Source organism: Polyodon spathula, chromosome 15 (assembly GCF_017654505.1).
Source record: "Polyodon spathula isolate WHYD16114869_AA chromosome 15, ASM1765450v1, whole genome shotgun sequence".
NCBI lineage: Eukaryota > Metazoa > Chordata > Actinopteri > Acipenseriformes > Polyodontidae > Polyodon > Polyodon spathula.
Window position 1 is genome coordinate 7270614 of NC_054548.1, and position 24340 is coordinate 7294953.

At 37.3% G+C, this 24340-nt stretch overlaps 1 protein-coding gene and 1 long non-coding RNA gene across 2 annotated transcripts; one reads left to right on the forward strand and one right to left on the reverse strand.

Moving 5' to 3' along the window:
• Window positions 1–1794: 1794 nt before the first annotated feature.
• On the reverse strand, window positions 1795–20168 carry LOC121328020 (high-affinity lysophosphatidic acid receptor-like). Its single transcript, XM_041272453.1, has 2 exons — window positions 19909–20168; window positions 1795–4232 (listed from the first exon to the last, which is right to left on the reverse strand). The coding sequence occupies exon 2, from the start codon at window positions 4053–4055 to the stop codon at window positions 2937–2939; it is 1119 nt and encodes a 372-aa protein (XP_041128387.1). The 5' UTR covers window positions 4056–4232; window positions 19909–20168; the 3' UTR covers window positions 1795–2936.
• LOC121328022 lies at window positions 17753–24288 on the forward strand. The gene is made up of 3 exons (XR_005951630.1): window positions 17753–17828; window positions 21612–21730; window positions 21805–24288. It is a non-coding gene; the product is annotated as an uncharacterized LOC121328022 (long non-coding RNA).
• The last annotated feature ends 52 nt before the right edge of the window (window positions 24289–24340 follow it).

A 24340-nucleotide genomic window follows, 5' to 3' on the forward strand; every position in this document is an offset into this window, starting at 1 on the left:
TTCCTTAAAGAAAAATATAAATGTTACATATGAACTGAAACCTCTGCTATGAGTTTAGAAGATTTACTATAACCCCCCCCCCCCTTAATCAGTGTAACATTCAGTTTGGCAAAAGCCAGTAAATGATTCCACAATGCCAAATTGTGACTACTGTTGGGCCTAATACATGTTTCACTTGTGAACTAACCCAGCCCTTCAGAAAGTAAATAACCGACCACATCACCTCGATGCATTGAGCCTTAACCCTCCACCTCAACTCTTCTGCTCTATGTAGACAGTGCTCCATGTTCCCACCTTCCTTTTAGAACTCCAGAATAACTTCAACCAGGGTCCTCCACGCTGACTTCCATTCCTTACTGGCTTGCAGGTCTTGAATTGTAAACATATTTTTAGCTGAAGGAACTGGACTTGTGGAGATACTTGCAGTGGCCAAGAGGTGTAACTGTGATTTATTTCACCATATTTCCAATGAGACTGTTGTTCTACCTTCCCATTCAATTCAACAAAGATGTTTTTCTCTTGTTATTTTGAATGCTCTAAGGAGTTTCTTTTAAATAAACAAATACAATTGCATTTGCATAAATAGGAGAAAAGCCTTTATTTAAAAAATGTCCAGTTATTCATTTTGTTTTATGATTTAAATGAAATGTACACTTAAAGAAAGCAAAACAAGATATCACATCATCAACCAATGGGTATACAACACGTTTCATAAATAATCTAGGTATTCATTCACTTGAATGAAACTTACAAATAATAACCTACTACTGACATTAATGCAAAATAAAAAAATACAACATTGTTTAAAACAGTACCAATTACAAGTAAATGTAGTCAAAGGCAACACAAACAGATTTCAGTTATATTTCCCCTTTAAAAACAGCATTTTTTAAATTAAGAAAGATCTTATACAGCAAAGATCCTAACAATATCACACTCTGTTTATCCTTGACATTAGCTTAGTGACCTAATATTTGTTATCTTTCAGATATCTTAACGTTCGATCTGCAGAATCTGAAATATTATGAAAAAATATTTTAACCACACTTTCATGTAAGATTGAATATCATTTTTGGTATTTAACAGTCTGAAACCAACTAAAATAGTTTGGCACTAAGCAACTAATTGAATTGCAGACAACCCAAGGATGTCCTCGGCTCACCGCACACCAGCGACCCCTGTAGTCTGGCCGGGCACCTGCGGGCTTGCCTGTTAGCTGCCCGGGAGCTGCGTTGTCCTCCCACGCTGTAGCTCCTGGGCGGCTGCATGGTGAATCCGCAGTGTGTAAAAAAGCGACCGGCTGACGGCACACGCTTCGGAGGACAGCGTGTGTTCATCTTCGCCGCTCTCGAGTCAGCGCAGGGGTGGTAGTGGTGAGATGAGTCTAAATAATAATTGAGCATTTCAAATTGGGAAAAAATAACAAAAAATAATTGCCAACGACTAAAAAAAAAAAGAAAAAAAGAAAAAAAAAAAACAACCTTGACTTGCATAAAGGAGTGAAATAGCTTGCATCAAGGATGAACAATACTTGAAGATAATATCCTTAAGGAATAGAAAGAAGACATGCGTTGACAACAGAACTGGCAGAAGTGTCGTTGTTCAACCTTCAACAGTCCAAATCACCTTTGATCATTGTTTCATAGTCCAATTTCTGTGTTCTTGTGCATATTTTAGCCTTTTAGTCTAGTTCCTCTTTCTTAACAGAGGTATTCTTACTGCAACACATCCTTTAAGTCCTGATTTCATGAGTGACCTTCGTACTGTTGATTTGATGGACAACAACACCTGCGCCTTCTGTCAGTTCTATTATGATATGATACAAAGTTCTCGATGGATGATACAAAAACCAAGCTGTGTTATTTCTGTAACACACAAGCCCTGTTATGCTGGTACCCAGTGTGCAATTCAGGTCGATGAGACACGATGAGATAAACAGCTGTAGAAATCACGTGCAGGAAAGACCTTGATGCTTTCCCTGATGATCTGTGGTTTTAGTTATTGTTTGAGTTAGTTTATGTCTGAATAGTTCTGCTTATCTTGTAATCTTGTCCTATGTTTGTTTTATTTCAATAGTGCAGAGATAATGGTTGCTTTCAACGAGTTTCACCCAATATTGTACTAATATATGTACAACATGTCAGTGTTTGCTTTTGATTGATACTTTAAGTTTATTGTTACACAATCTGTAATTGTGATTCTGGCTAAACAATTGAAAAGGAACTTTAGAAAAAAAGTACTCAGTAGCCAGTGGTGTGTGGTTGAGTGTGTGTATACATGTATATATGTATATATTATGTTTATTTTTTGTATAGTATTTTATCGTTGTGTTTTGCTCTATAAATACCCATAAAGTATTTATATAGAGGTAACAAATGTAAAAAAAGTTTTAGACTCAGTAGCGTAAATCAAACTCATAAACCTCTCTGCATTTGTTTCCATGTCTAATAAGGGAAAAGGTAGTCATACTAAAGTCATTTTTCAAGCTTTTTTTACAGGTCTGCAGTGTTGTTAAGTAACACAACGGTGATGATTCATTTATATCCAAGCAATTTAAAGAAGACTTATTTTCTGAAAACTCCATACCTCTTTATTCTTATTGAAATGTATCCTAACTTCCAAAGACTTGATTCACTTTTGTAAATTCTGTTTATTGTGGGATATTTTTTAACCATTCCTTTGCTCCAGAACAATGCATTTCACTATATAATGTGTAGACCACCAAATAAAGGTAGAAAACCATCCAACACTGACAACCATCATTTATTTTTCACATAGTATGTTTTAAGTCATTTATTTAGACACAGTCCACTTAAACTACTGGATACTATGAACTGCTTGCTTTTAATTGTTATGAGTGGCAGTAGTACTTGTGCAGTGCAAACATAAAGGTAGTAATTAAGCATTAAATTGGTACTTTTGCGAAGGGCTCTTTTTTAAACGGCAGACATATGTTCACTACAGACATAAATAGTACTTGGCCGTATTCTCCTTTGGTTCCTTCCAGGCACTTTAGGGAGGATCTTGAAAGTTTTGGGCATGAACTCCATGCATGCCTCTCTGAACTTTTTAATCCGCCAACAGTATATAATAGGGTTAAAGACGGCCTTCAGGTAACTCAGCCAGAGCACGCAACTACTGACGGCATAAAAGGATGGGCTGTAGTAGAAACGATGGCTGAACACAGAGAGCAAGCTCACCACTGTGAGGGGCAGCCAGCAGATGGAAAAACCGATGAAAAGGATCAGAATGGTGGTGAACGCTCTGGTTTTGAAACTCATGTCTACATTCATCTGTTGGGGCCGCTGCATGCCCATGAGGCCTAGTTTGCTGACCTGACTCAGGCACAAGCTGTCTGCGTGGTTGTGAATTCGCACTGCGTTGCGGCGCACCGTGTTGAGGATACAGAGGTAGGAGTACAGCATGACACTGAAGGGGATGAAGAAAACTGCCACCACCAGCAAAACAGCGTAGGCCCTGTCTGCAGGGGACTCTGTATAACCCAAAACGCACTGGGGCGCCCGGGATGGCACAACCACAGCAGTGCTGCCTACCACTGATGGGAAAGAGATGCAAAATGAGAGTAGCCAAGAAACGATGATCATTATTTTGGCACGGTATGGGTTGAGTTTGTCTTGTCGCTGAACTATGATTAAGAAGCGGTCAACACTGATGATTAAGAGTATCGAAACTCCTTCCAGGACAAAGAACCAGTAGAGCATTGCCGATATCTTACAGAAAGAGACTCCAAATTGCCAGTCGATGGTAATAATGCTAACAGCGGTGAAAGGCATACAAAGGAGGGAAAGCATTATGTCGGAAAAGGCAAGGGTTGCCAAAAGCAGATTGATGGCAGACCGCATGGCTGGTTTCTGGTAGACTATCAGACAGACTATAGCATTGCCCAAAAAACTGATGGCAACCATACCCATCATGACTGCTGCCAACATTATCCTTAGATGAATGGGCAGAGTTGTATATCCGACAACTGAGAGGCTTGTATTGGAGTCTTGCAGCTCACAAGCCACCAGGAAACTGCTGTTGCAAGCAGCCATTTTAAAAATGGTGAGTATTTAAAGGCAGCAAGTTATCTTGAGGACAGTACCAGTGTTCAAATGCAGAACGCTTCATTCCGGGACATATTTTTACATGAAGGGTACCTAGCGTTCTGTAGGGTGGTTTTGAGGATGTGGAGTGCATCTTTAAACAATTCATGTTGGGTATTATAAGACCTGAAAAACAAAAAAAAAACAATGGGATAATTAAAACAAGCATCTAATTTCCATTTATCCCTACCAAGGCCGTAAATAAGAAATTAGAGCTATCAGTATGAGAACTTATATATGGCACTCAAAACCGCAGCTGCTGCAGGTAGTAGCAGGGTGATTGCGGCTTAGTTCATAGTGCGACAGCGTATCCAGAGAGGTAGACATACCTTAGGTAATGTTAACGTGGTTAATCCAACAATGGGGTCAATTCAATTGATCTAAACCACAGTAAATAGAAATACCAGCAGATTTTTTATATCAGCCCATTTGTGTACATCAGAAAGGGTTCTATTTTCATTATTTAAATTAAGTCAGTTTAAATAAATGTAATATATCCCAATGGAACTGTGTTTTAATAAAGTGCTCAGAAGTCTAAACTATTGAAATGTAGAAAATGTTCCCCCAGGATTCAGGAATGGTTTTAGTGTAAAGGTCGAAGACTGCAGATTAAAAATTACTTTGGTACAAACTGACAAGCAAATGTTAAAGCACTGGGCATTGCAGCTGAATTAAACCACATCCTACCCATGCTTTGTTTCCGTATTTTGACATTATATGGTAAACAAAAAATGGTGAAGAATTCTATTTGACAAGGAACATTTCTGCAGTTTTTTTCTGGCAGTTTGTATGCTTACCTTTACTATGGTCATTGCTTTGCCAGCCCCTAGGCTCACCCTTTGCTTGTACACCATTTGCCCAATGCATGCCTTTAGGACAGACTCTAACCCTACATTCATTATTACTTTAAAGGGTTAATTATTCCATGCATTTTGCTTCTTTTATATATTTCACAATTTCAATGGACACCGCTTCTGGTTGCATACAGATCTTAGTTTGTGATTTCCATGATTTATTTGGCAACAGTTTTTAATGGTGTGGTCACGTAAATATAAGGGGCAGAATAATGGAGAATGATTAGTAATATGTTGAAAGTTTAAATAACAATTACAAACATATAGTACGATCAAACGTTTCCAATAAAAATGCACCAACTGAAAGCATGTGTACAAATAAGTCAATTACAGACTTTAAAAACAAAACAAACAAACTGTGAAATACATCAATTATACCATTGTTAAAAGCAGTAGATAATGACGAAATGTGGCAGGGAAAAACACAAAACCAAAACATGGGCAGGCAACTATTACACAACTTAACCATAAAATACATATTGGGTCAATTGCAACGACATTTGAAGTTAGTGCACGTCAAGCATAGTAAATTGGACTAGCTGTTCCCTTACTTTCCTGACTGATTAAATTAGTTAAATTAGTTCCAATTGCAACGATCAAATGAGTTGGGGGATCAGCTGATCCTCAGGTTTATATGCAGCAGAGGATCAAGACTATCTCCAAACCCCCAAATGTGTGTGCGCATAAACAGACTGATTCCAATTCATGATAGTTCAAATTATTTCGTTGAGTGCATAAAAAATGATATTGTAGCAATCTCGGTTCCCGCAGGCAGGTGCATCACACGAGGCGAGGCAATCCACACCCAGGCGGAGGGCGGGTGTGAACCTGGCCCCTCTTGCACTAAAGCATAGCACCGACACCGCTGTACAAAAGAGCCGACTCCTTTGCAAGAAGCGTACAGTACAGTATATCAGGCTTATGTCATTGTATGTGATTACATCACCTACCAGCCCTGCTGCTGCCTTCCCCTGTGCACACTACACTATCAAAATGGTTGAAGATGGTAGAAAAGACGCCAATGTGGTTTTGCAACACTCAAATGTCTGGAGTGAAATTGCAGCCAGATTTAATGTTGCGTTTCCTGAAAGGTGTCCAGGAACAATATCGCATTTTAAAAAATTGTGGAAAGGCTGAAACAGCGATTATGCAGAGCGCCTGACAAACCTCTGCACCAGATATACAGCCTATTTTGCTTGCATCAACAGAAGTAGTTATTGATCATGATAGCATTGGGGTTGATGTCCAAGAATCTGGAACATCAGGTAATATTTACTGCAGTTTCATCAGTTTGGTTTTGTAAAATGCTACTAGTAGTTATAATACATTAACGGTCACCGTGATAAAAGCCTTCTTGAAACTGTAGTTGCAACTGGCTGTTCCGCGTGTGTGCTGCTTGCCCATCGTGCAATCACGTTACGTCGAGCACACAAACGTAACTGTAATCACTTAACATTTTTACAGAAAACAGATTGATGTAGAGATGGTAACAATGAGGGGAAACTTTTATATAGGACACCGTTTAAATTGGCACACAGGTTAGATAGTAGCCACCTCCATAACTGAGTCACTAATAACAGGTTTCATTGTTGTGTTTTATTTAAATATATTTACTGCCTTATTAAAATTTGAAAGGTCTGCTAAATGTTAGTTACATATTTTGGAAACTATATATTTTGATGTCAGTTTTATTAATGGTTTCATTTCAGAAAATGGCATTTAATGAAGCTTCTCAGTTTAACTTGAGTTAGTATGGTAACTCTTCTACTTAGTATAAAGTGCTTGGTGGTTTCATTTAGTCCCGGATATCAGGAACCTCAGCAGCAGTCAACATCTGGAGTTCGTTGCAATGGGGACTATCTGGTAGTTCTTGGTTTGTTGCAATTGATAACTAGAGCACTAGCTTAGTCTAGTCCTGAGGTACTAACTATGGGATCATCCGCTGCTTTTTGTTCATTGCAATTGACCCGTAGTCCTGAAGTGAAACAAACAGCTTTTATAAACAGTGGCCATTGTCCCAACACATAACGAGCTAGATTCTCAAAGCTATTTACTCCAAATCGTCATTAGCACAAAATTCCGAGTCGAATAAAAAAAACACTTTGCACTACTCTCATTTCTGGTCTTTATTTGGTACGTTTTTCCTTTTTGAAAAAAAAAAAATTGCTATTGATGATTTGGAATAAAGAGCTTTGACAATCTAGCTCAATGTATTCTGTATAAGGCACACATTGAAGGCATAATACCTTGAAAATAAATAAAGTGCACATATACATCAAATGCAACATGCAACGAAATAGAAAAAAATAAGTCCTGCCGAAGTTTGTAGGAGGCTACCATCCACAAGGATGTGTTGAATGTGCTATTCTGGGACGTGAAACAACCTTTATTAATATGACAAAACTGTGAAACTTTTTCTAAAAGAACTGAATGATTAACAGAGACAACGTTTTTACTGTTAAATATACAGTGGAGTCAATAGTACTGTATTGTATTTAAGTTCACCTATAAATCGAGGGTGATTCCATATGTATTATAGATCTTAAAACCTAGACTTGTTTCATTAACGCCTTGCTTCCAACTGCATTATTTTGAAACTTTACTAACTGTTAAAATATTGTATAAAGGTAAATGTTAAGGCCATTCATCTGTACACTAGGCATGAATCCAGGAAACATTGACTGGTGTCCCTATGCAGGAAGTCCCTTTACAAATCTAATGTTAAAATGATTTGAAAGAAAAGCTTCTTGTAGTTTCTCAGTTCCTTGTAGTTTACTCAGACTAGCTGAGCCTGTCGTTGAGCTGTTGTTGCAAACAGATTTCTCTGGATCTTTTCATAGCACCAGTACTAAAATACAAATTCATTCAAATCTAGATTATATTAGGAAGTGCTAAAGTTTTAATAATAAGGAATTCAGACTGCAATATTGACATTATTTAAAGCACAAAACGTGTCTCTGCAGTTGACATCCCTCACTCCAGGACCAAGCCATGCCCTTTACAAACAAAAAACACAGTAGTGATCTCACTTCCATGCCTCCTCTGGTCCAGTTATAACACAGCAGTGATCTCACTTCCATGCCTCCTCTGGTCCAGTTATAACACAGTAGTGATCTCACTTCCATGCCTCCTCTGGTCCAGTTATAACACAGCAGTGATCTCACTTCCATGCCTCCTCTGGTCCAGTTATAACACAGTAGTGATCTCACTTCCATGCCTCCTCTGGTCCAGTTATAACACAGCAGTGATCTCACTTCCATGCCTCCTCTGGTCCAGTTATAACACAGTAGTGATCTCACTTCCATGCCTCCTCTGGTCCAGTTATAACACAGTAGTGATCTCACTTCCATGCCTCCTCTGGTCAAGTTATTTGATGTCATTAGATTAAAGTGCTTCATGTTCAAGGCAGCACAATTACTGAACATGTCCTGGTTACCATAGTTACTGACCGTGCTGTTATGACAGAAATGTTTCTTTCGTATGGCACTCTACCCACATAGCTTCAATAGACGTTTTTTGATACTACTCAGGCAGACAAGATTCATTGATCAATTATTTTAATCTATCAAATCCCACAGGTATGATTAATTGATTAATCGGTTAAAACACCAATTGTTTATCCTATGCTGAGGTTGGGTGTTACAAACCTACGTCATTTTCTATAAAATGCATGACAGTACATCACAAATACTAGACAAGCCCAGCTGATGGTTTGTATAGATAAAATAATAAATGTGGAAAATACATTATTTTTGCGCTACCGAAAGAAAACCAGCAAATATCTACTCATACATAAAATACATTGAAATTCCTATTTAAACACATTAACTTGATCCTTTTGGGATTGCTGTTCAATGTGTATTACATTATTGAATATGACTTTACTGAGTCATTGTTAGATTACAAAACCCACTTTATCAAAGCAGTTTTTTACACCCTTACATGGACTCAAACTAAACTGGGAACGGGAACAGAACTACTGTGAATTCCTTGACTGCCTCATTTCAGTAAAGCTGACTGCGCTGAATTCTCAGAGAGATACGACCAATGGCCAAATTTACATGAATGCATTGTAACAGATTAAACAGCAAACTCTTTTTATCCCTGTTTGTTTCCAGACCGAAATACAGGCAAACACTTTTAAATAAACGTGTTTCATGAATGTCATCTGTAGCAAAGGTAAGCCTCCATATGCAAACTGTCACAATATACTGTTTCGTCAACATAATTCAATAAAATACACAGTGATAAAATACATGGCTATTTGATGGCTAAGCAACTAATTTAGGCAATTTTAACTCAACTCAAATACCAAACACTCAACAATTGCCATTTTTATGAAATCACATTACTTGAGTGCAGTATTTTGTTATTCCAAAAGGAACAATACTACTCAAACAATCAACAAACCTATCTGCTCACTAAAATGTAAATAACGTTATGTACGTGCCCAATGAGCTGTTGATGTAAAACTTGAGACTGTTGCATTTTCATTGTGCAGCAGTATATTAAACATGTACTAAAGGGGTAGAAAATTAAATACTTTTCTTACCTATGTATCATGTTATTTGGTTTCCTATTATATTGCTTCTGTTCTTCGTTTCATCCTTGAAACTTAATTGTAAACAGACGAACTCAGCAAGTTCTTCTACTAAAACACACTACTAGACAGTTTCTCACAAGGATGTGAGACTAATTGAATTATTATTTCTTCAAGTTAGAGACATATTGTAAATTCAGCCATCTCCTATTCTGTCAGAGATTACTCATGAATAAGTTGGTGGAATGCAATTATGGGGTTGGTTTGGTCATCAGGTTTACATTAACCACTTACCCTTAATTATCCTGCGATTAATCCCAAACAACAGGTAGTTGATGCACTGTAAAAGACAATACAAGAACCATGCTCTGGTATAACCCAGTGTGGTGTAACTCCTAAATCATATTATGAACTCCATAGCAATGTGCCTTACCTTGTATTGAGATCAGTTTGCTGCTATTTAATCATACTTCATGTTAGTTTGCCAGTAATTAGACTCAAGTTATCTTTAATGAAATGACATTTTTGAAAAGCAAATGGTTACTATTTTATCAGTTGGTTATGTGTGGCTTGTCTCATGAGGATAAACCATCATTTTCAAATGTATAGTGGACAGCCATTCAAAAAACCGTCCGTTTGCCTGTGGGAACAGACTTGGGGGTTTTCGATTTGGTTTGGAGTGGAGCAGTGATCACACCCCGGGGAAAGGTCACAGGGCTTGGCACAATTAAGAACGAATTAGCAATACAGAGCAGTACAGTACATTTTATTCAATATGTTCCAGCACATGGTAGCAGACACTCTGCACATAGCACAGCCATATATTGATTGGTGGTACTACAGGGATTTGAGAACAGGAAAACGGAATAGATAGAGCTTGATGATAGTTCCAGTCCCTGGTTCCTTGTTCTAATCCAACTGTAACAAACTTTAGTCTTCATTAAAGTCAATTTTCTCTTACAATTCCCATAATTTAATTACTCCAGTTTTTAGATACAATGTGCCTGAAAGCAGACCAAAGTTAATGTCTTTAGCAGGAAGGGATTCTTGTAGCCTGCTCTCGTTTAAAGGAAAACACTCTTGTAACTGTGACTTTTGGGGGCCCTTCCAAAGCTTTCTGCAGCCTCAGATTTTTTTTGTGAATGCACATACTTTACAGAGTGGCTGGTGACCTTTCCATCTCTTCCATAATTTCTACAAACAAAACAACACTCTTGAAGGCTAACTGAAAGAAGGTGATCAACTTGGGTTTCATTATTCATTATATAATGAAATACTGCACCATGGTTAAAGCGGTCAACCTAACTGAAAAACAAAATGTTAGTAGAGAACAAACTGCATGGTAAACATGGCACTACGTTTATATGGCCAAGGTAAAGTAACCTAAAAGGTTAGGTAATACAACACTGTATACAAAACCAAGCTATTTAAAACCATATGGAGTACCACACCAAAAGCTTAATCTCTATAGTTCAATTCTAAGACAAAGTGCAAATATTGTGTCCAATAGTGCTATTGTTATAACCACACAATTTAAAACAGTCTAAATCTGTACTTTTTTACTATTGCCACATGGATGTACCATGATCCACCATTGTAAGATTTTTGTACAATAGATGTATCTATAATGAGTACAACTGCAATCCAATACTGGATCATGGTACTCATTACTTTACCATGGTAGTACTGTCCTGTACTATCAATGCACCATGCAGTACCATAGTACCACCATACTAATCCCATAGCACTTGGAGAAGGAAATATTTCAAATAGTTTTCTGATCCTGTGTCCCGTCTTTATGCCTATCAGACAGCGAACGCATACATCGCCTCAGATTATTGCTGATATCTGCAGGCGGATCTGGAAAGATACAGGGGAAGATGCACATTGCTTGTTGCTTTAAAGCTCACGGCTGCACTAACTTTTCTTGCTAGTGGTTCCTTTGAGGGGACTGTAGGTGCTGCTGCAGGTATTAGCCAGTCGGTTGTAAGTGGTGCAATACATGAAGCTACTGCAGCTTTAGTGAAGCATGCAGGGTAATGTATTCATGGCTTATGACACCATTTGCACTCCAAGTACTCCTGCTCAATGCAGGTATAATTGAGCCATCACCTTGATCTGTCATTTAAAATGTTAAAAATACATTTCAGCTGTTTGAATTGGTCAGGTTTTGCACTACAATAGTCAGGGAACACTGGGAGACGCTCCTGTTATCGCTACTGCGAGAGATCAGGGAGCACCTTTTTTTATATGTACTGATTTACATTGTTCACTATAATATACATTGTTTTACTTTTATTAATTTTTTGTAGGCTATCCAAGTATTTTTGTTTTCTAATTTTAAAACAATTTGTTTTTGCAGAAAGAGGACACATGTTTGTAAATGCCTGAGTTCACTCTAAAACCATCCATTGATGGGAATGGCATATAAAGGTATGTATTATTGACTACAATGTAGTTTAGGGGTCTGAAGCATAGCGCCGATACCGCTGTACTACAGAGACGGGCTCCCTTGCAGGAACAGCTATCATCTGTAAGAAGCCCTTGCTTTGGGAACCGAGGTTCACTGCAGTATATTAGCATACGTTATTAGTACATGGTAAAACTAAAAAACAACAGTGTCGTTATAAAGAGACAAAAATGTACTCAGAGTTGGTTCAGGTTTTTCAATGTTACAAATAATAACTGCGCTACGGGATGTAAAGCATAATCCGTTCCCATGCCTCTCTCGCCTTTTTTGCACTGGGTGGTCGATGTTTGGTGCCATATATTATTGTTTTTCTTGCTTCAGCCTGCAATAATATCTCAAGTTCCTGTGGTGTTAAGTGACCCCTTTTTTGTCTAAGATTTGCTTGTGTGATGCCAAATTCCACGTCATGCTGCACTGGTGTCTCTTCCATGTTGGATATGAAAAACGCATAACTTGAGTGTCCTAGCGCCAGCGCAAACATATTCTTAAAGGGAATGCTACTGACTCGCGATTGGGCATCAGACTTCACCTCCCACTGGACAGATTGGCATAGCGCAAAGACATTCGACCTGAATATCAAAAGGGTCTTCCAGCAGTCCGAAACTCGCTGTCTCCGTCTGTTTTAAAATGACTTTTATTATAAAATCATAAAAATTTCTGCTGTTTTCCGACACGTGGAATTGGTGCATTTTACATAAAGGTGGCAGATTTTCTGTTTTTAAATGATAAACATATATGTTAATTATGCAAATTACAGTTTTTACATAATTTAAGGATTTCAATCAATGAACATGTGGGATTGAACAGTAGTAAAGGTGGAGCAAAAAAAACTAAACACGTGTGTTTCAGGAGATATGAACAAACAAGAGAAGATGCATTTAATAGAACATAATAAAGCAAATATGTCACGATAGAGAGAAAAAAGTAAAGTTAGAGAGCTCATTTTAACGCTGCCTTTTTAAATGTATGTTCTGTATTAATTAAATTATAGTTTCTTGTACCTGGTTATGGTGGATATTTTATACCAAAATAAACAAATAAATAAATGAATAGATAAATAAACAAATATAGAAATACATATTTATTTATTTATTTGTGATTTTGGCCTAAAATATCCTCTATACCATTTCAAATTAATTGAAAATTAATAACACCTGAGTATAGAATATCATACAAACAACTGATGGAAAAGAATGACAGGGCTGTGACACTGGCACTGCAGGACCCCTCAGGGTGCTTGACTTTAAATCCTCTTTAAGTTCATCACATATATACAATATTGTACCGTTATCTATTTGATATCTCCATAGCACCTGCTGTTCTGTAAGGTCCAAACAGATGGCCCTTTAACGATATACTGGTGGAGTATACTTTCGGCTGAGATTCCATACTGAGGGTGGGGGTGCAGCTACAGTATCCCTTTCATCCTTTAATATTGCAGCAATCCCTAGCAGCAATTGGGCACCATCACCATAACATAGTCAAAGAGTCACTACACCCACAGAAGACCTTTTGCACGGATCCTGTTTGAAATAGGTTCCCACCTCCATTAAAACTCTTTGAAACAGGCAGAAACACTTTAGACAGAAACTACTCAATCTGACCACATTAACCCTTTAGATTTTTGCACGGGGGTAAGTTAATTAGGTACCTACTTAATCTGCATAACATTCTTCATAGAGATTTTCTTTGAATAGAGAAAAGGCAAATGTAGGAGGCAATGGCAGAAGTATTAGTTGTTGACTATTAACGAAAACAAATCCTATTTTAATCAGAGAAATTCATTTAAATTTAAGGAGTGTAAAAACAGCACATTGCTAACTTTTATTATGCAGAAAATAACAGTTCACTTGCCTACCACATGACAGCCATAAATTAATATTAGCAACTGAAGGTGAATGATATCTCAATAACTATGCATTCAGAAACCACATGGCTAATATGCTTAGAGCAGCTTGTTAAGAATAAATGCCACTTTTACTTTGATCTAACACTGCACATTAACAGGTAACTCATACCCGCAAACTAACAATACAAACAACTAAATACTATGTTGGGTATATAAAGGCTTGCTCCTTTTTAACATTTACTTTTCAGGGGTTCACAAAATACTGTAATAAAAATGACTTGCTTTATTTATTAATTTATTGCACTTATATACCAGTAGCAGTGTACTGTACAGTACATTGTAAAACCCACCTACATTTACACAACACAATACCTTTTTTATAAAGATCCCCAGGGATGACACACACACAAACACAACTGCTACATATTAAATTGCATATTTAAATAACAGTATATACATTTTTTTTTTTTAAACAGCAATTTAAAAGTTACATAAAACCCATTAAGATGAGAAAGCTGTTTTTATACAAGTATGTTTTCCATCTTGACTTAAAACTGTAACAGTCCCAACTTCTCTGATGAAAGGAGGGAGAGCATTCCATAATTTAGGGGCTTTGCATGAGAAAGCCCTTCCTCCTCCTGTGTTAATTTTATTGACCCTAGGAATAACCAGCAGTCCTGCATTCCGTGAACTAAGAGTGCAATTTGGATGATACAGGGTCAGTAACTGTTGCAAATAACTAGGTATTAATCCATTTGGGGCTTTATAGTCTAACAGCAAAATCTATTCTATACTGCACAGGGAGCCAGTGCAAGGAGGCTAAACAGACAAACTGAAATCTATCGGACAAATACGATTTGAGCCAGGACAGGGCCAGACAGCCCCACTCTGTTTTCAAGGTGATTCAATAAGGTGGGGCGGTCTACAGTATCAAAGGCAGCACTTAGATTTAAGAGAGCTAAAACTGATGGAAAGCCTGGGCTAGAGCTTATCAGCAGATCATTTACAGCCTTATGCCCGTGGGCGTGGTACGGTAGTGGACGTGGTACGGTAGTGGTATGGGTAGTTCTCCACTGGCTATTTGTCGAGCCAAGCGGGAACCAAACCATGAAACTCTGGCCTCACAAGACATTTAAATCCGGCAGCGAGCCGAGCCAGGCCAGGCGTGGGGCTAAGGATTTTCGTCATTACGTTGCATCAGTTAGTACACTCCAGAAAGACAAACAACATGGCGGGCAGCAAGCATGATGAGACGAAAATACAGGGGTTATGTTTGGCAAATCATATGTTTAAAACCTCCTTTTTTCCCCTTCAACAGAACTAATTGAACTTTATTAAGTCGATTATAATCAGTAAAATGTGTGGATTATAAAGACATTCCTAAATATATTTACAAAAGATAGCAATAAACTGACTTATTTAAAATTATTGGCAAACTGATTTATTTAATAACAATAATTAATAACAACTGTCTTTTGTTGCGTGTGACGTCAATCATTTTTTGGTTCTGACCAGCATCTGACTAAATGCGGCTGGGAAGGAGATATCCAAGCGAAAGAAAATCACAGCACACAGTCATACCTGAATTTCCACCTGTTGACTGGATTCACATTGTGGAGGCTGTAGTTTCTTAACAGTGCATGTATAAAGGTGGTGGAACAGTAAGGATGTAAAGGAAAATACATGTACAGACAATCTGTCCAAAACAAGGCTGGGGTGTTTAATAATAAACCAGAATGTCATTGAGTATACAAATACAAAAACAAAGGCAGGTAAATGATAAGACTTGGCAGGCGCTTAATACTGGTTTTATAGTTTATCGATTTTCTAAATGATTATTTGTACTAAACAGAGTTTACGTGTTTAAAAGTGGCAGCCTTAATGTTTTATAAAAATTGGAAACTAGGACATTTAAAAAATAAATAAATAAATTGAAATTGGGTTATTTGTAAGGCATGTTTAAACTCTGTAGTCTATATTCTTTAAAAAGCAGTAACCTTTCCTTGGTATCTTCTAACTTGCTAACTCATTAAAACTGGAACCCTGCTACCACAGTAAGTGATAGGAAGAAGCAAATCTGTGCCGTTCTAATCTAAAGTAAAAATAACCAGTAAGAAATGGATTTCAACAAAAAAACTAAAAGAAAAAGCACACTAGCAGATTAAACAGTAGTTAATGACACGAAATGACACACAGTACTTAATTTTGTTGCATGGATTTCTCTTAGTAAAATACATTAGTTTGGGGATGTCTTCAGTTACACAAAGGATTCAATGGTCAAGTACTTTACATAATACAAAGGATACAGTGAGCTTTAAGTGTTGTAATCTGCTAATTGTATATCAGTATGGGGAAATTGAACAAGGTCCTGATCACTGTAATGTCTTTATATATGTATTTAATTTGATTAGCTTTACTTGGGAGGCAAAACTGGGTCACAAAACTGCAAGTTCCAGGAATAAAATGTGTCCCATCACACCTGCTGTGTTTTTAAGACTCTGCGTTTTAGAACAGTTTACAGTATAATGATGATTTCAGTAAAAAGGGTTGAACTAATGTATGTATGAATTTTTCTATTACTAATACAGAACCTCTGTTTTACTGTCCACAATATCAAGACAGCTTTAACTATTACAAGCTGAAAAAGCCTCGACACAGTGTTACATTTATGTGGGTTTGGAAGGATTCATGACTAGAAAAATAGTATATCTTGTGTTGTTGGTTTGTCCGTGGGTACCACAAGTAGAAATCTGAAAAAGCACAATTGCTATGGAAACAGACTTGAAGAGACATTGTTCTTAGTGCGTCAAGAGCTTGGAACGCCTGTATGATCCCCTACATCATTAATTACAAATAACAAGTTGGTGGGACTGTGTCATATTTGAAAAGATTAACATTGCACAGAAGATGTATTTGTAAATTATATGAAATATCAACAGGAAAACGAAGACCAGTACTTGTTTTTCATTGGGTAATATTGAAAGGTTATAAATGTTGAAAAATCAAATAATTTCAATGATCATTTCTGAATGGTGCTGAAAAGTGATCTCTGATGTGTCAGTTGAACTTAAGTAGATGTATAAATGTAGTATTAAGGACTTTCTATTAAAAAAAGAAACTTCATACATTAAAAAAGACACATAAATGAGATACTTTATCAAATATATTTTCCTAACATTTAATTTTGTTACCTGTTTGATATTCTGTTACTGAACATGTTCTCTATCATGTTTGTGCTTGAATCCTTTTAAAAATGCTTACTATTACAAAAGAGAATTACTTAAAATACATAGAATAAAACAGGTAAGAAATGATCCATTTCAATAATGTAAATGGTATGTAGTATCCCTTTTAAGCCACTATACACGGGACAGTTCTACGGTTGAAATGTTGGAATACTGAATTGTATAGAAGTTTTACAATGACACAACTTTAAGTGGCTCTTACTGCGCAAGCACGTGATTGTTTTTATACTAGTTTATGAAGTGATTTATACAAACTTAAATAACTGTTAAAATGTGTGAGAATTATCATTTTGAGTGAATGTAATTTGTTTTACATTGTCTGATGGGAAATGCTGTGTGACTGTAATACACCAACGTTATTGACCCCTGTGAGTTTGATTGAACATGTCTTTTAACTTGTTTGTGGTAAGTTGTAACTTTCTCTAGACATGATGAACTCAGTTGAACTACTTTTTGCTTGGATAATACATTTCCAAAAAACAATTTTAGTACCTTCTTGAAATCCCTCCTGTTTGCCTAAAAATGTGTTTATTTTATTCAAACTTTGGGATTTGCCTGCCTATTGGTAGGTATCACTGAGCTCTTTATATCAGAGCTGCCGATAGGCCCCTTCCTGGGGTGACGCCCTAGGTCCCGCCTACCGAGGGATCAAAACAGTCAACCCACAGAAGCCATTCCTCTTTTTGCACCGAACCCGTGACGGTGACGGATGCAACCTCGCAAGGTTTGTTGGTCGTCTTCTCTTTCAGAGAACCACGGTTACGGTAAGTGACCTAACGTTCTCTTTCAATTTGAAGACGACCAACAACATACTTAAGGGAAAGTATACCAGAGCAGCGCTGCCTTGTCTGCGCCTGGAACCCTCGCCTGTGACAGCCATAGCCACCTGCGAGCTACCACCAGGGGACCTGCAAGATGGTTGCAGTACGTCCCATCAGCACTGACGTAGAGAAAGCGGGGGGAGACTAGCTTCCAAGGCAACCTCGGAGCTGGGCTCTGTCTCGGCCACAGGAGATGGGGCCATGGCTGTTAATTTATTTTTTTTTAAACTGCAGTGAAGTAAATTTACAGCACAACGCAGGCCAAGCCAGGTTGTGCGATCGGGTCACACACAAGTGGACACATAACTATAACAGTAGGATATTACTTATTTTTGCTCAACTGCAGATTAGCAGCCAGTGGAATCGCTCAACGACGGGGTTATAGCAGAGCCTAGCCCCGGTGGAGGAACCATTTTCTCCCCAAAAGCGTAGGCTGTAAAGACACACACACTCACTCATTTAAATCAATACTGCACAGGCAGTCACACACAAATGACAGACAGTAAAGAAGCAAGCCTGCAATGCAAGTGAGGCAGGCTACTTTAAGAAAGGAGACAAAAAAAGAGACTTTATTTTATAAGTCACTGATTCCACGAAAGCAACAAGCCAGCTTACGGCACGAAGGCAGGGGAACTGCAGTCGACCAGGAAAAGCTATTTTAGTACCCGCTCAGTTATCAACACAGAAGGTCTCACCTTACTGTCTTGCGAGGCAAAAAATAGTAATGGCTTCTGTGGGTTGACTGTTTTGACCCCTCGTTAGGCGGGACCGAGGACGTCACCCCAGGAAGGGGCCTATCGGCAGCTCTGATATAAAGAGCTCAGTGATACCTACCAATAGGCAGGCGTATCCTATAAGAGTGTTGTTGGTCGTCTTTGAATTAAAAGGGATAAAAAAATATTCCTTGTTGTGGATTCAGGTGATGACAAATGCTCCAGGAGTACTGTATCTACACATAAAACAATTCCTAATCACAATTTTACCCAAAACCTTTCATTTAATCCTTATCAGAATTGGTATTCAATATTAATTTGTGTAATAGTGCCTCCTGGTTGTTTTGCTGTGGGTAATATCACAGGTAGGCTAGATGTTATATAAGTAACTGCTACTAATCTGTGAATCTGGGTATGTGAAACCTGGTCGTTAATATATACAGTATAAGGAGGTTAGCCATTCAAAAAACATGTAGACTAACCATATTGCTGCCTTACACTGCCTTATTATATTTAAAAATAATAAAATAAAGTAAAACTAAAATATATCAAAAATAATAGTAGAAATTAGAATAACATTGTTGGTTAAAATTGATCACTTTTACAAAAAGCTTATTCGTATTTCAAACAGCCAATCACATGTCTCTCCTAAAATCGTCAGAACCTGCAGTACATTCCAAAATGCATAACTCCCTGTGCAAGGTATATACATGTGCAGAAAAAAATTAAATTGCGCACGCATGTGTTCGTTCTTAACAGTCATCATCACCAAAGGCTTATTATATTCGGGTCAGTAATACCGGCACAATGGTCATCTCACTATAGTGCCTACTTGGGGCTTGAGTAGTAAAACAGTGGGATGATCACGACGTGCAGCTCTACATCATGAACCCTCCCCAGTACTCCACGAAGCGTATGCATCATATTTAAACAAGTCTGAAAATGATCTGTATAATTATGCTTTATTGTTCCATGGATTTCAGCTGTTTAAGTTATTGCCGACACATTACAGATGCACATTATTGAAGAAACCCGTATATTGATGATACAGATGTTGTAAGTAACCAGGCAAATGTAACATTAATTAAATAACAATCTTTCCGCTAAGTCTCTGATAGATTGACGGTGTACTAGTTTACATACTTACTGTATACATGTACAGTATGTTTTATATTATGGTACCAATAAGCAAGAGGACTATTGTCACCTTGTCAAATCAATACCAATAGCCTTACTGCTGTGTAAAATAATTTGATCATGGATACAATGTTCAGCGTGCTAGACTATGATATTTGAATACCGGTACTTACATTCACCCAGGAGATATCGTTTACCTTCCACCCAAAGCAGGTTTTTTTTTTTTTTGATGGGGATTTCCCTCGCTCAACGTGAGTCCTTTTGGCATGTCATATATTATATTCCCTAGCAGCGTTATCTAGTCCCACTGCAGGGCGATCAGCTACAAACGAGTAAATCCATGTCCTGAGGGTTCGGCGCTGTTCTTATAGTTATATACCCCGAAGAGCAGCTCAGCCCCCAAGCATGAAAAGATGTGTTAAAAGGCAGCAAGAGATGCTCGTTTTTCTGTTTGCCGACACAAAATCTTAAAGGGCTGTGTGGGAATATACAGTCGTATCTTTATTTTTTTATTTTTTTTTTTTGTCATAACATTACCTAACGTTTTAATACTATTCAATGCATTCCATAAAATATTTGCGAATGGGATTATACAATACATTTGTGCATATGGTGTAAATTTTGTATGAAATGAGGATTGATTGAAATACGGTAGTATAAAAGAATGGAACAAAAAAAAAAAAAAAAAAAAAAACACGTGGGGAAAAAAAAACCGGTATCTTCTGCTTCTGCACAAAGTTGTGCCTATTAAATTGACTCTATTGTATCAAATGACAACGGATACGCTGTATACAAACTTGTATTTATGAATTAAAAATCTACCTGTTATAATTATTGCATGGGTTTTTCAGCATTTGGAGAATTCCCTGCTTTTTTGCCACATACTTTATATTGACCATAAAAAGTGATTTTGAACATCTAGTAACACAGAGAATATTGCATGTATTTGTTCATCTTCTCCTTGCCTCGTTATGATGTTTGCCATCATTGTGTGTGCCGGTGTAGTGTCATAAAGTGGTACATCGTCAGAATGTGGTACACGTACCAAAACCTAACCCGTGCAAAAAGAGGTACGTTGTCACATTGAAAAAGTGGTACGATGCCAGATGCAATCAGTTGCGATCTGATGGGTGTTTTCCTATTGTCAAACAGAGGTACATTTACCATTAATTATACTGTCTATTTCACAAACTTACACTGGAAACAGACAATCAATTTCTCTAAAAAGAAAAAAATAATCAGGACGGTCAAGACAAAATGAGATGTCCACCGCAAAGCTGCACAAATAAAAAAATGTACAAGTACCCAATGTATTGCATATGATAAATATTTGCATACTATGTTCTTAATGATGGATAAATATGATAAATTACATTAACAACGATGTACAAGACTAGAACATATTGATAAATAAAATTAAAAAGATGAATTAAATAAAAAAGACCGAAAGCAGCACAACGTGCCAGATTTAAATAGGCAATTCCGTGCTTTCTAAGTGGAAATTGTTTAGGCATGTGTGAGTAAGCGCAGTGTGCTGCATACCACTCTTTACCTGCGTACCAGAAAATAACAGTACACCTGTTCTGTTGCTCCAGTATTGAGTTATTCATTTGATCTGGTTTTAGAGTGCTTGCGCTTGTCTGGAGAAGAATAACTCCCAAGAATAAAACACACTTCCTTATTCAATTCAAAACCATTCAAGCCTTGCATATAAGGGTGAGGCCAGCCAAGCTGAAAGGAAATTTTGTCATCTGACTGTAATGGATCATCAGAACCCAGAGCCACATAATTGCAAACATCATAAAAAGGCATAAATAAATAAAATGACATTTGAAACTGTTTGTTGTTTAACAAATGTATTCTTTTTCTTATTTAGAAGCAGTTTGTAAATCCTATAACGTGCGTCCAGTGCTCCGAAAACTGTGCGTGCTCAGCACTTCTCCTGTGCCAGATACAGCTACCCAGCTGAACCAAGAGACAAAAAAGATCTAGAAGGTAAGATACTTTAATTTCTGTGACTGTTCTTTATTAATAATATTATAACATTTTTATATCTGAAAATATTGCAGCTTTTTTCTGAAAAAAACAGTTACTACACTCAGGGGGGATGCACAGCTAGTCCTACTGAACCTCCACTCCCGACTGAGGGAGCCGTGCAGCACTGAGCGACGCTCTTGCACGCCACTTTGGGAACCTGACTGACCCAGAGGGACTGAAACTCTGGCTATGACACCACCTGTATCAGCTGGGTGAGACCCTAGTCAGTCTAGGATCGGGTCCCACGGATACTCTACTGGATCGAGATCCGGGATTGTGCTGGCCAAGGAAGAGGACGCTTTTATAGTCTTCCAATCATGGACAATGCCAACCCAGTGGAGGAATTCTGAAAGGTTCAATTTTCTTTACAACCTACTAAACTGCTAGAGAGAGATTTAAGACAGAATTCAGCTCTAGTGCCCTGTTGTATGCAGTAGTTTAAATTTATGAGCTTCAACAAAAAGGAAATTAACATCATGGAGTTTTGGTAAGAGCCCAGTTAGATTAACGTAGTTAGGGTTCACTGTAGCATTTCTAAGAATGCAGTGTTCACATTTCCATAAAGTTTGTGTGCAGATGTAGTCTCTTATTAACAATACAGTGCAGCAACACACCTCACTAAAATGATGGTGTACTTGGAGTACAGCCAGAATTACATGTCAACCAAATGCAGGCTGCAACAAATAATTCAGTGCTACAGTAGGACATTACTGTAGTGGCATCTTACAGATACTTTTATTTACTGTTATTACAAAACATATTTAATTGTTGTGTCTTGTTTTCTCAGAGCAAATAAGAGGGTCTGAAGTGTTTTGTGGTCATTGGCAAGGCCTGTTTAAGATCTAGTTTTCTGAGTGTATTCATAGAAAAACGTATTATTTAATGATGAACATAACATTTGGAAAAAAGAAAAGCAATATCGTGTATCCGTGTGGTTCGTCGGAAATTAAAATTTGTTTCTAGGTCACAAATTGAATGACAACATGCGTTTCAACAAAATTGAAATTCTCATTCATGCAATCTCCCTCATCTATTAAATACACACTTGGTAGATAATTTAAAAAAAGCAAAGATGCTTCTTATTGATTCAAAAGGAAATGTTACGCTACTTATCAGCAGTGGTCCCAAGACCTGCTAAAATCATTGTTGAAGAGTTGTTATAAAAATGACAAGAATCAAAGAAAAGGCCACTAATCCAATAACCATTCAACTCACTTTTTTTTTTTTTTTTTTTTTAATAATTTAATTAGAATTATGCAGATTGTTTAAATATAATATTATGATGAAAATATTGCTACTGCACTTCTTGGTGCCTAAATACTTCAGGTGTTGTAGTTTAGCTTCACTCCAATGGTCTAGCTGTAATTGTATTTGCAATATTTACATATCCTGAATTACTGTAAAGAAAACAAGGACTAAAAGATTCTCATCACAATAATAATGTTAATAAAGCTGATTAGAGCTCACAAAATGCATTGGTTAGCATTTTTTTTAAAAAGCAGATCCTCATATTGTTATACACAATTTCTCTACGGTATGTATCCATTTTATTTTTTTTATGGCAGGTATTTTTTGTTGCATGTTTTTGAGTATACATGAAGATGATTGTATCCAGGCTGGCAATGAAGGCTGAGAACCACTCTGTTCTCCTAATAGAGACAGTATGTTGCAGCTGTTACAACTGTTGCCATGGCAACATATTAACAGTACTTGTCAGTGCATGAATAGAGTGGATTATATGCACATTACATTCCAGTGCTCTACATAAAAATTAATATATCACGCAAACCTGTGTAATCACCATGTCTTGCAAGCAAGCTATCTTTCATTAACAAAGACACCTGCAATCAGTTTGGAGTACAAACTGTTTTTGCGGTAGTGTGAAAGATGATTTATCCTCATGACCTGGCTCTTGCTTAGTGGGTCTGGATCTGTAGAGTATTAATCTATCAAGGAATCAAACAGAGATCATTCCAGTCTAGTTACTTTATGAACATTTCACTACAGTACAACATGTCTAACCCTATGCTTTTACCTCCTCCAAGTTATACTAACAGGAGTGTGCCACCACCTGACATATTCTAGTCTGGACATTTCAGTTTGGTGATAATAAATAAACATGTCATAAAATAATAAGTGATATTAAACAACTTTGACTGCAGGTATATTCTTGCTTATGGAGGCACCTACTATCAGCTTGCTTTCAAAATGTTACAGCTGCTGTCCTGCGGATCGTGATTAATACTGACATAGTGGTTAGATTAGACACATTTGCAGAGCACAACCAGTTCTTGTAGTTAAATATTGTATCTTCTGCCCCCAAGTGATTTTTTTTCTTCAGATGTTGTATGTGATCAAACTACACATGTGACATCACATGAATAAAGACCACGGTGCTCATTTGCGCACTGGAATAGAAGTGTGCTGGAAACAGAAACACACGTACATTTTAAGGAACATTCTTTTTACATACAGTCAATTTCACTGCGCTAAATTCTATTAGATAACTCTAACCTTGGTATGTTTTTTGTTTCTTGGTGGGTTCCCCAAAAATAATCTTTAGGGGAA